Source organism: Microcaecilia unicolor, chromosome 4 (assembly GCF_901765095.1).
Source record: "Microcaecilia unicolor chromosome 4, aMicUni1.1, whole genome shotgun sequence".
NCBI lineage: Eukaryota > Metazoa > Chordata > Amphibia > Gymnophiona > Siphonopidae > Microcaecilia > Microcaecilia unicolor.
Window position 1 is genome coordinate 255,673,560 of NC_044034.1, and position 13,565 is coordinate 255,687,124.

At 41.3% G+C, this 13,565-nt stretch overlaps 1 protein-coding gene across 1 annotated transcript in view; it reads left to right on the forward strand.

The window, feature by feature from the left end:
* The first annotated feature begins 225 nt into the window (after positions 1-225).
* IL18RAP (interleukin 18 receptor accessory protein) overlaps positions 226-13,565 on the forward strand; it is a 62,011-nt gene continuing 48,671 nt past the window's right edge. Inside the window, exons 1-3 of the mRNA XM_030199549.1 lie at positions 226-379; positions 4,579-4,837; positions 12,803-12,983. Of these exons, the coding sequence (XP_030055409.1) occupies positions 298-379; positions 4,579-4,837; positions 12,803-12,983 (522 nt within the window). The 5' untranslated portion in view covers positions 226-297. The remainder of the gene's footprint in view (positions 380-4,578; positions 4,838-12,802; positions 12,984-13,565) is intronic.

A 13,565-nucleotide genomic window follows, 5' to 3' on the forward strand; every position in this document is an offset into this window, starting at 1 on the left:
CACTTCAAGATTGAAGATTAGATAGAATAGGGGGGTAACAGATTTTCATTTGCCATGCGAGAAAAAAAAGTAAAAACACGATGCTTTATTATGAAATACTTTAGCAATCTTTGCCACAGGATTGTGAAATATTTTGAGTAACAGTTGTTCCCAGATACTTTACAATTCACAGTCACATTTTGTACTTGATGTCAGAACGTGTTCCTTTTCATAGTAAAAAAAAAAAAAAGGTTTCATGGAAAATATCATTTTTCAGCTTTTATCCTGCACAGGAAAACTGTCGGGCAAATTTGGAGAATGAAAAAAGAACTGCTCATTGCACATTGTTTTTTTATCCTGGCAATCGCAGGGACCAAGTTTACAGAGTCAGCGTTAGCTGGTAAGATGTTACTGGATTTTTTATTGTTATAAAATAAATACATACGTTTAGCTTGTGCTTTCTTGTGGAAGCTCTGGGGTAGAGTCTACAGCAAGTTCTTAAAAAATTGTATGGTGACTGTTACACATTTGTTTAAATTTGCATAGTGTTGGCGGCCCTTGTTTGTACCTCCTGTTGTTTGCTCCCCTCCCAAGATGTCCCTTATTCTCTGTTCTGACCTTGAATTAGTATGATGTTCTTTTCATGTTGTTAGCCACATAGAGCCCACCATGGTGGGAATCTGTGGGATATAAATGTTCTAAATAAAAATAAATAAATAAATAAATAAATAAATAAATAAATAAATATTAAGGGCAATTCTTTAAAGGATGTAATGCCAGTTATATGCTAATTACATAAGTAATTAGAATAATAATATATACATGCGTATGTGTGTATATAGGCTCATATATATATACAAATTCTGCCTAAGCGCTATTCTGTAAATAGGCATGTATGTTATTGTGTGTATTTTGCAGGTGGGTATGCACATAGGCGGAGTCTGAGTGGAGTATGGACAGGACTCACTTTTAATCATATACCTACAGATTCTATATATGCCATCCGATATTCAAATGCATTTAACTGGCTGGTTAAATGCCCCATAACTGGCTATCCGACGATATTCAGCGGGGATATCCGGCTATCTCCTGCTGAATATCACTGGTTAGCAGCTAGCAGATAGCTGGTTATATTGGCTGACGTAACTGGTTATCCGCCCCACTTTAGTGAATATATTTGGCCTTGTGAATATGAGGGATATCTTTTACTGGTTAGATGATAACCGGCTAAGTCTGAATATCAACATAGCCGGTTATATTCTAACTGGCCAAAAATAAACCAGATATTCAATGCCGGCCACCGGAAATGGCCCAACATTAAATATTCAGGTTTAGCAGTGATTGCAGTAATTAGCCAGGCTAACTCCCACGGTCTGAATATCGGCCCCATGGTGCCCAAGTTTGGGTGCAGATCCAAAATCCCTTCGGAAGGAATTCTTGTAAGACTTCTTCATTAAAACTCAGCCCTCACCCCCCTTCGATATTCAAAACCATTTAATCGACTATCCGTCGATGTTCAGCTTGGGATAGCCGGTTATCTCCCACTGAATATTCCTGGTTAGTGCCCAGGAGATATCCGGCTATATTGCACGATTTAGCCAGGTGTCCCCGAATATTGAATCCATACCCGGCTTTTGTAAACGGCCACATTAGGCCGCTTAAATAACTGGTATATCTTTAGCCTGTTTAAAATTAACTAGCTAGCTTCGAATATCGACTTAGCCAGGTAACTTTAAACTGGCTAGAAATAAACTGGATATTCAATGCCTAAATATATGTCACCTGCAAGCCTGAAGACTATTGAAGTGGTTTACAGGTATAGTAGGTATTTTTCTCTTACTGAAGGGCTCACAATTACAAAATAAAAGAGTTAAAGTGGGATTTGAACCTGGGTCTCTTGGTTTAATTTCCACTACTCTAATCACTAGACAACTCCTCTGCTCTGCCTGGATATCTGTGTGGCCATTTTTCTCAAAATGATGCCAGAGAGACATCTCTATCCCTGGCTTTATGCCATTCATAAGTTGGACATTTCATTTTGGAAAATGGTTATTCATTTTGGACTTTCTTAGCACAAAAACATCCATCTCACAGCCATTTTCAAACAGAAAATCCAGACATTTTTCTTGTTTGAAATTGGCTGTGAGATAGACATTTTTTGGGAGGGGGAGGGATGTTTTGAGCAGGACGTCCCAAGTCTGATTTACACGACTTGTCAAAAATGCCCCTCTATGGTTTCCACTTTCACAAATCAAGTAAATAACATTTCGTGGTGCCATTTATAGGGCCCTGTTTACTAAGGTGTGTCAGTGTTTTTAGCGTATCTACACTTAGCGCGTACACTAACCATGTAGGCGCCTATAGGGATATTATAGGCACGTACATGGTTAATGCGTGTACATGGTTAACGCACATTAAAAACTATAAGGCACCCATAACGCTGCTTAGTAAACAGGGTCCATAAACATTTATGAACTTCTTCAAACAGTTTTGTCAAGCAATTTCATCAAATCTGAAAATTCCAAATTATTTAAAGCAGAATTTCACTCAGATGCAGCAAGGCCAATTTGGTGGATTTCCACTGTAGAATAGCATGACTTCTAAATGCCTACTCAAAGGCACTCTAGGTTGTAGAATGTGACTGCAAAACAATACTTTTCTACTTCGTTTATCTATTCCTGAATGTTCTACATGGATGTTCTATCTCCTGCCCACTATCTATCTATATATATATATATATATATATATATATATATATATATATATATATATATATATATATACACTAATAATTTATAATGATACAATCAGTTCTGTATTAAAAAGGAGTGTTAGTTTTCATAAATGTTCAGGGATTACTTTTTTTTTCTTTTCTTGCTCTATCACCCTCTATATTCAAAATTCTTTCTACACATGGCATGCTCAGTTACAAGGCGTATCCTCAGTACAGTTGTTTAGTCAGAAAATTTATGACTTGATATACCGCTTTAACTAAGAAACAGAACAAAGTACTTTACAGGTAAAAATAAAAAGCAAAAAAAAAAAAAAAAAGAACTGCAATAATCAAATAGGAAAGTAAAACATGCATACAAGATAAACATACAATTAAAAATAAAATTCAGTAAAACTGGTAGTCATACACACCCTCTTCCATATCCTGGTGCCCAAAACAGCCACCTCACCCACTGGGATACACCTGTTTAAGCCACCATGCCTTCAGAAGTGCCTTAAATTTCTTTAAATTAGATTCACTACGTATGGATAGTCATAGTCATAGTAGATGACGGCAGAGAAAGACCTGTACGGTCCATCCAGTCTGCCCAAGATAAACTCATATGTGCTACTTTATGTGTATACCTGACCTTGATTTGTATCTGCCATTTTCAGGGCACAGACCGTAGAAGTCTGCCCAGCACTAGCCCCGCCTCTCACCCACTGGCTCTGCCAACCAATCTCCACTAAGCTTCTGAGGATCCTTACTTCTGAACAGGATTCCTTTGTTTATCCCACGCATTTTTGAATTCTGTTACCGTTTTTATCTCCACCACCTCCCGCGGGAGGGCATTCCAAGTATCCACCACTCTCTCCATGAAAAAATAGTTCCTGACATTTTTCTTGAGTCTGCCCCCCTTCAATCTCATTTCATGTCCTCTAGTTCTACCACCTTCCCATCTCTGGAAAAGGTTCGCATGCAGATTAATACCTTTCAAATATTTGAATGTCTGTATCATATCACCCCTGTTTCTCCTTTCCTCCAGGGTATACATGTTCAGGTCAGCAAGTCTTTCCTCATACGTCTTGTAATGCAAATCCCATACCATTTTTGTAGCTTTTCTTTGCACCGCTTCAAGTTCAACAAATATGGTGATGTGAAGAAAAAAGCACTATGATGTGTACTTTCTAATTGAGCTAAAGGAGGCCCTGGAACAACCATGTGATGGTCATTAATAGAACGTAATACCCGTGATGAGGAATATGGAATGGTCAGTGAGGAAAGATATAAAAATGTAAAAAGATTTAAAAGCCAGAAACAAAGTTTTAAATTGAAGATGATAAAAGACCCGTAACCAGTGATGATCTTTCATAAGAATATAAGCATTGCCATATTGGGACAGACCAAAGGTTCATGAAGGTCCATCAAGCCCAGTATCTTGTTTCCAACAATGGCCAATCTATGTCACAAGTACCTGAAAAGATCCCAAAAGAGTAAAACAGATTTTATGCTGCTTATCCTAGAAATAATCAGGAGTTGTGTGAAAGGTGTGGCCATATAGGGTGCAAGAGAGATAGGGGCATATAAATTGTTCCCTGTTCATTGCCGCCCCTGCTTGTTGAGCACAATGGATGGGGTGGTGTCTCTGTTGAGTGTGTTATACAGGGCATGATTCTGGTTCAGGATGCTTCTGTCTATAGTACAAAAACTATTTTCTCAATTCTTCCCTTTCTGGGTCTGAGTATAGCACCAGAGTGGTATATCCTGGTTCACGAAGCCCCAACAGATCATGATTGGAATTGCCCCTGCTTGTGTATAGCTTCTGTACAGTTGATTATTGATAATCAGGGATAGCATTGACTTATTGTTGTGATTGTTTTTTTCAGGTTGTTCAGATGGAAAACCACATTTGAAATACCGTGCATTAAATGAAGAACAATTTTACTTGCAATGCATTTTACCACAGTCATCAGTCCAAAGCTCAGGCTATATATTCAACCAATCAACTTATAATCAAGTCAAATGGTTCCGACAACATGAAAATAAGAAGTTAATAGAGCTTGACAACAGCAGTAATGATCCTAACACCCTTTGGTTTTCACCTGCAAGAATTGGTGACTCTGGAACATACATCTGTAGCCTAAGGTACTATAAGTATTTTTTTTATGTTCACACCTTTATGAGGATTTTGCATTTACAATAAAAGAAAACATTCAAATGTGAAATGCAAAGCAAACATTGCCCCTCCTCCCACCCAGAACATGTAGCTGCATACATTGTCAGAGAGCATGAATGTCATTCAACAATACCCAAGTAAGAGCAAAGAGATGCCCAAGTATCACAGAGGGCCCTTTTACAACGGCGTGCTGAAAAATGCCCTGCGGTAGTGTAGTTGCGTGTTCTGGGCGCATGCAGAATCATTTTTCAGCACACCTATAAACCCCCCCTTTTTTTTTAAATTTTTGCCGAAAATGGACGTGTGGCAAAATCAAAATTGCCACGCATACATTTTGGGTCTGCGACTTTACTGCCAGCCATTGACCTAGTGGTAAAGTCTCATGCAGTAACCGGGCGGTAATGACCTATGCGCACCAAATGCCATTTGGAGCATGCCCGATATGTGCATCCGAAAATAAAAATTATTTTTTGGCCGTGCTTTTCGGCTGTGCTCATCGGATGTGCGCCAAAACTGAAATCACTGCAAGAGCCACGTGGTAGCCAGGTGGTAACTCCATTTTGGCACATGTTGGGCACTCGTAGAGCCTTACGCAGCTTAGTAAAAGTTCCCAGAATTTGTTATAACGGCCTGCCTGCTCAGCCACAATGGCCTCATACCTGTAAATCAAACAGAGTTCCACCAAAATGTGACATTTAACTTAGATGCATCCTTACAACACTTCATGACATCTTGAAGTACCATTAATACCATAATATGGTACAACTTCCTGGTCTTGATCCTGTTAGGGAATGAGCCAGGAAGTGGAGCTGGAGTAAGGTAATGGCACTTGAAGGTACTATAAGTATTAAGGAAACAATATGTAAGGATGAAATGATGGACATGGATCAAGTGAGATTTATACCTTCTGATTGATAAACTAGAAAAAAATTATCTCTAACTGAACACAATAGTATGTACAAGTAGCTGTTAGTAAAATAGTGCCAGAACACAGAAATAGTAAGGATACTTTCATTTTGTAGAAAAAGTTATATCCCATGAAGTTGGCACTTTCTATTGTTGATGGCCAGTGGCTTTGGATTTATCTTAAGTATATTGGCTGTGTTCATTTGATGCTAGCTACTCAAGAAAGACGAGGAGGGGCATAATCGAACAAAAACGTCTATCTCCATGGGCGTTTATCTCCGAGAACGGGTCCATGAAGGGGCGGACCGAACCGTATTTTCGAAAAAAATAGACGTCCATGTTTTATTCGACAATTTGTGAGCTGGGCGTTTTTGCTTTTCAGCGATAATGGAAAATGAAAGCGCCCGGCTCAAAAACGAATAAATCAAAGGCATTTGTTCATGGGAGGGGCCAGGATTCGTAGTGCACTGGTCCCCCTCACATGCCAGGACACCAACCGGGCACCCTAGGGGGCACTTTTACAAAAACAAAAAAAAAGGTAAAAGAGCTCCCAGGTGCATAGCACCCTTCCCTTGTGTGTTGAGCCCCCCAAATCCCCCTCAAAACCCACTGCCCACAAGTCTACACCATTACTATAGCCCTAAGGGGTGAAGGGGGGCACCTACATGTGGGTACAGTGGGTTTGGGGGGGTTGGATGACTAAGCATTAAGCAGCACAATTGTAACAGGTAGGGGGGATGGGCCTGGGCCCACCTGCCTGAAGTCCACTGCACCCCCTAACAACAAGGTCGGAACTTGGGCGTTTTTCTAGTTCGATTATTAGCAGGCTAGTGTGCCACAGAATGTCTTAATAATCAGTCAATAAAAAGTAATAGGGAGTTGAAAAATAAAAGGAAAAAATATGGCTGATTTGAAGGTCAATTTTAGACTTCTTCATTAACAGACATGACTTGGTTCATTCCACACATTTGTTTTATTTTATTGGTCATCCACTAATTCTTTTCCTAGGTTATATCAGAAATGGTCACACATTCGCTGGCATATTTTGGTAGACCTGCCCTGCGGTATGTGAGCCTGAGACGGAGTCTTTGACTGCCTGATGGTCTATGAAGTATTATAAGGCATCTGACCCCTGATGATGCTATTTGGAGCGAAACACGGGCTGTGTTGGATTTGGTTGCATATTTGGTGGTTCAAGTCTCAGCATTGTGTCTTGTCCTTCTACGGATTAATTTAGCTCATCGGCGCCCCACTGCATACAAGATTTTCTTTTGGGACTATTTGTATTTTTTGAATGACTGCTCAATTGAAGATGATATTTGAAGGAGCATGTCTAGTGATATGTGACCATTTCTGATGTAATCTCAGCGATGCACATCACTGAGGACTTCCTAGTAAAAGAATTACTGGATGACCGCTGAGATAAGTACACATTATTATAGATACTGAGCTGGACATATGTTCTTGTATTACAGCAGGGTTGTAGTCATTAATTGTTATGATATGAGTATATGCAACAGATTGTCATGTTTACAGCATTACTAAAAGCAGGAGATTTAATATTTGGATTTTGTTTTAGTATAAGTTTTTGAACTATAATAATAAAGTTTTTGAATATTGCATAGTTGTCATCTTCTCCTCCAACTGTTCACCTTCTAGTTTCCTTGCCTCTGATCATCCCTCCTCTGATCACCATCTTATAACTTTCACACTTAATTCTCCTCCCTCCCAGTCCCGTCCTATCCTATCTAATTTATCTAGGAATCTTCACGATATTGACCCTTCATCTCTATCCTCCCATGTTTCAAACTCCTCTTTACTGTGGCACCATCCACGTCTGTCAACGAGGCTGTTTCTTCTTACAACAATACTCTATCCTCTGCCTTAGACACTCTTGCACCTTTGATGACCCGCCCTGTAAGGCGTACAAAACCCCAACCTTGGCTGACTTCTAATATCCGCTACCTACGTTCCTGTACCCGCTCCGCCGAATGCCTCTGGCGGAAATCTCGGGCCCTTGTTGATTTCTTACACTTTAAGTTCATGCTGACCTCCTTCCAATCTGCTCTTTTACGTGCCAAACAGGATTATTATATCCAACTGACCAATCTCTTGGCTCTAATCCTCGACTTCTCTTCACCACATTGAACTCTCTCCTCAAGGTGCCCCCTCCCCCAACTCCCCCTTCATTATCTCCTCAGACCCTTGCTGAATTCTTTCACAACAAGGTTCAAAAGATAAACCTTGCTTTCTCTACCTCACCAGCTCTCACTCCACTAGTCCGTTCCCCTCTCTCTCCTTCCCCTCATTCCCTTTCCTCCTTTCCTGAAGTTACTATTGAGGAAACTACAGTTCTCCTTTCTTCCTCAAAATGTACCACCTGTTCCTCTCATCCCATTCCCACCCACCTTCTTAATGCCATCTCTCCTACTATTATTCCTTTTATCTGTCACATTCTCAACCTCTCACTTTCCACTGCAACTGTCCCTGCTGCCTTTAAACATGCTGTGGTCACACCTCTCCTTAAGAAGCCTTCACTCAACCCTACTTGTCCCTCTAATTACCGACCCATCTCCCTCCTTCCTTTTCTCTCCAAATTACTTGAGCGTGCTGTTCACCGCCGCTGCCTTGATTTTCTCTCCTCACATGCTATTCTTGACCCATTACAATCTGGTTTTCGCCCTCTCCATTCAACCGAAACTGCGCTTACTAAAGTCTCCAATGACCTATTACTGGCTAAATCCAGAGGTCAATATTCCATCCTCATTCTTCTTGATCTGTCCGCTGCTTTTGACACTGTAGATCACAGCATACTTCTCGATACCCTGTCCTCACTTGGATTCCAGGGCTCTGTCCTTTCCTGGTTCTCTTCCTACCTCTCCCTCCGTACCTTTAGTGTTCACTCTGGTGGATCCTCTTCTACTTCTATCCCTCTGCCTGTCGGCGTACCTCAGGGTTCTGTTCTTGGTCCCCTCCTCTTTTCTATCTACACTTCTTCCCTTGGTTCATTAATCTCATCCCATGGCTTTTCCTACCATCTCTATGCTGATGACTCCCAAATCTACCTTTCTACCCCTGATATCTCACCTTGCATCCAAACCAAAGCTTCAGCGTGCTTGTCTGACATTGCTGCCTGGATGTCTCAACGCCACCTGAAATTAAATATGACCAAAACCGAGCTTCTCATTTTCCCCCCCAAACCCACCTCCCCGCTCCCCCCGTTTTCTATTTCTGTTGATGGCTCTCTCATTCTCCCTGTCTCCTCAGCTCGAAACCTTGGGGTCATCTTTGACTCTTCTCTCTCCTTCTCTGCTCATATCCAGCAGACCGCCAAGACCTGTCGTTTCTTTCTTTACAACATCCGTAAAATCCGCCCCTTTCTTTCCGAGCACTCTACCAAAACCCTCATCCACACCCTTGTCACCTCTCGTTTAGACTACTGCAATCTGCTTCTTGCTGGCCTCCCACTTAGTCACCTCTCCCCTCTCCAGTCGGTTCAAAACTCTGTTGCCCGTCTCATCTTCCGCCAGGGTTGCTTTACTCATACTACCCCCTCCTCAAGACCCTTCACTGGCTCCCTATCCGTTTTCGCATCCTGTTCAAACTTCTTCTACTAACCTATAAATGTATTCACTCTGCTGCTCCCCAGTATCTCTCCACACTCGTCCTTCCCTACACCCCTTCCCGTGCACTCCGCTTCATGGATAAATCCTTCTTATCTGTTCCCTTCTCCACTACTGCCAACTCCAGACTTCGCGCCTTCTGTCTCGCTGCACCCTACGCCTGGAATAAACTTCCTGAGCCCCTACGTCTTGCCCCATCCTTGGCCACCTTTAAATCTAGACTGAAAGCCCACCTCTTTAACATTGCTTTTGACTCGTAACCACTTGTAACCACTCGCCTCCACCTACCCTCCTCTCTTCCTTCCCGTTCACATTAATTGATTTGATTTGCTTACTTTATTTATTTTTTGTCTATTAGATTGTAAGCTCTGTGAGCAGGGACTGTCTTTCTTCTATGTTTGTGCAGCTCTGCGTATGCCTTGTAACGCTATAGAAATGCTAAATAGTAGTAGTAGTAGTAGTAGTAATATATTTATTTGTTTATTTTTTTTATTGAGATTTGCTATATTGTACATCAAACATTTATAACATTACCTCATATATGAATACCAAGTATATATTTCCCCTACTGGTTCACATATGGCAGAAGAAAATGTATAAGAATCCTTTTGCTAAGCTGCGGTAAGCACTAAATCGTGCGGTAAGCTTAAAGTGCCTTACCGTGGGACACGCTCAGGTATCCCGTGGTAATTCTGGCCTCTGTGCACACTTGTCATGTACTAAAAAATAGTTTTAGTTTTATAGCACTGGGGGCAGGTCGGGGTAGAAAGTATATGTGTTCAACACTAATCGGTTAGCATGTGCACTTCTAATCAATGTGCATTAATGAAGGCTGTAGAGAAGTAATTTTGGAGCAGTTGACTGAATTTGTTAAGTCTCGTGCTGTTTGCAACCTTAGAAATTTGCATATCAGATGTTTTATAGTACTGAAACAGCACTGGCTGAATTTTTGAGTGAAACTAAAGAGACTGTGGACTTTGGAGATTTGATTTTGACTGTGTCACTTGACTTGGCTTCTGCATATGACTTTATTGATCATGAGTTGCTACTCATGAAAATGAAGTTGATATTACACCGTTTACAGAAGAAAGTATTTATGAACAACTTGAAGAACTGAAAGTGGACAAAGCTGTGGGGCTAAATGAGGTCCATCCCAGAATCTTGAAGAAACTCAAAGATGCTCTGGTGGGTTCACTTAAAGATTTGTTTAATACATACTTGGCATTTGGGGATGTTCAGCAGGATTAGAGAAGAGTGTATGTGGTCCTTCTTCACAAAAGTGGAGACAGAGAAGAAGTGGGAAACTTTAGGCTGGTAAGTTTTACTTCAGTGGTTGGAAAGATAATGGAGGTGCTGCTCAAGGAAAGGATAGTGAGTTTCCTGGCATCCAACAGGATACAAGATCTGAGGCAACATGCTTTCACGAAAAGAAAATTGTGCCAAACAAATCTGATCGATTTCTTTGACTAGTTGACCAGAAAATTGGATAGTGGACATGCGCTGGATGTAGTCTAGTTGGATTTTAATAAGACCTTTGACACACGGTCCCTAACAGGAAGTTCATAAATAAACTCAGCAGGCTAAAGTTAGGACATAAAGTGGTGAATTGAATTGGGAACTGGTTGACTGACAGACGGCAGAAGATAGTGGTAAATGGAGTCTACTCAGAGGATAGAAAAGTAAGTAGTGGAGTGCCTCAGGGTTCGGTACTGGGTTTGATTCTGTTTAACATATTGTGAGCAACATTGCTGAAGGATTAAAAGGAAAAGTTTGCCTTTTTTGCAGATGACACCAAGATTTGTAACAAAGTGAGTTCTCCAGAGGGAGTGGACAACATGAGAAGAGATCTACAAAAATGAGAAGAATTGGGGTGTAGGAATCCAAAAGAGCAATATGAGTTAGGGGGTGAGAAATTGACATGCATAGATTAGGAGAGAGACCTTTGGATGATAGTGTCTGAAGATTTCAAGGCCTAATGGTTAGAGTAGCAGATTGCAGACCTGCGGAATTGGGTTTGATTCCCACTACTGCCTAATGGTCAGCAGTGGGTTGAGATCCTGGAAAACCAGGTTCAATTTCCTCTGCAGCTCTGTATGACACCGGGAAAGCCTCTTAGGGACCCTTTTACTAAGCCGCATAGGCGCCTAAGTGCATCCAATGCATGCCAGTTTGGAACTACCACCCAGCTACCGCGTGGCCAGGGCGTTAATTCCATTTTTTACATGCGTCCGATTCGCGTGTCGGAAAATAATTTTTATTTTACAACACATGGCGCTAACCGGGCACATTTATCCGCACATCCATTTTCGGCAAAAAAAGGCATTTTTTACAGGCGAGCTGAAAAATGGATCTGTGCATATTCAAAACACATACCTAAACTAGAGCAGGTGATTTTCAGTGCACCTTAGTAAAAGGACCCCTTAACCCTCCATTGCCCCAGGTGCAACAGTAGTACAACCTGTCGTTTCTTTCTCTATAACATCAGCAAAATCTGTCCCTTCCTCTCTGAGCACTCTACCAAAACCCTTATCCACACTCTTATCACCTCTCGCCTAGATTATTGCAACCTGCTTCTCACCGGCCTCCCACTTAGTCATCTCTCTCCTCTTCAATCAGTCCAAAACTCTGCTGCACGACTCACTTTCCGCCAGAGTCGCTATGCTCACATTAGCCCTCTCCTCAAGTCACTTCACTGGCTCCCTATCCGTTTTCGCATTCAATTCAAACTTCTCTTACTGACCTATAAGTGCATTCACTCTACCGCTCCCTAGTATCTCTCCACTCTTGTCTCTCCCTACGCCCCCCCCCCCCCTCGGGTACTCCGTCCTGTGGATAAATCTCTCTTGTCTGTCCCCTTCTCCTCTACTGCTAATTCCGACTCCATTCCTTTTATCTTGCTGCACCTCACGCCTGGAATAGACTTCTCGAGCCTGTACGTCTAGCCCCATCTTTGGCCGTTTTCAAATCCAGGTTAAAAGCCCACATCTTTAACGCTGCTTTTGACTCCTAACCACTACTCACTTGCCCTGTACCCTTTTATCCCCACCTCTTTAATTCCCTTACCTCTTAGTTGTTCTGTCTGTTTGCCTGTCCTATTTAAATTGTGAGCTCTTTGAGCAGGGACTGTCTCTTCATGTATGGTGTACAGCGCTGCGTATGCCTTGTAGTGCTATAGAAGTGAAAAGTAGTAGTAGTACAATGTACTACTCAGATTGTGAACCCACTAGGGACAGTCCCAGTATATATAGAATGAAACTGTAAACTGCTTAGGTCTAAGCAGTATATAAATACTTAAATGAATATAGCAAAGCATAGCACCAACAGTGAGCCGCCTGATCCTTGTATCCTTTTGTTTGATGATAAACTGTGCTGCTTGCTTGTTTATTTTGTTATTTGTTTTTACAGGCAAGAAAATGTTTGCGTAAAGATAATCCTTGAAGTTCAAGCAAAGGAAGATGCAAATTGTTCAGATTACAGATCAAGTGACCTTTTTTTGTTCATTGGGACTGGTCGAGAAATTTCTTGTCCTGCAGCAAGCTGTGACAATGGTTTATGGAGGTCAGCAGAACATGTCACATGGTACAAGGTAATCACACTATAAAGAAATATACATCTGTAAACTTTAAATAATAATGCTTATTTTTATAGTACTACTAGACGTCTGTAGCACTGCACAGTGACGATAAGTATTCAGATACAATACCACCCTACTCCCTAGAGCTTGCAGTCCAAGGGAAGATAAAGTGATTCGCCCAAGCTCACAAGCAGTGAGTGGCAGAAGTTGGATCTGAGCCTTGGTTTCTCCAATTCTTTGCCCATTGCTCTAATCACTAGGCCACTTCTCTCCACTTAAATAAACTTTTTTAAAATGAGGAAACAGAAGTTAACAGGCTGGAAACAGCTGCCAACCGGTTAACTCACTTGATTGTGGCTATCTGGTCATTTTCTGTTTAATCCTTTTCAAATCCTAGTCAAATATACAGACATTTTCAACAGCACTTAATCGGTCATCCTCACTGAAAATGACCGGTTAGCACAAAACTTCAAGCTGGGGGTGTTCTGAGGGTGAAGTCCGGTTAGGTCCTGATATTCAGACCTAACCTGCCAGGTTTAGCAGATAAATAGAACTGCATAACTAGCTGTCCTATCTTTATGCGCTAATTCTTGG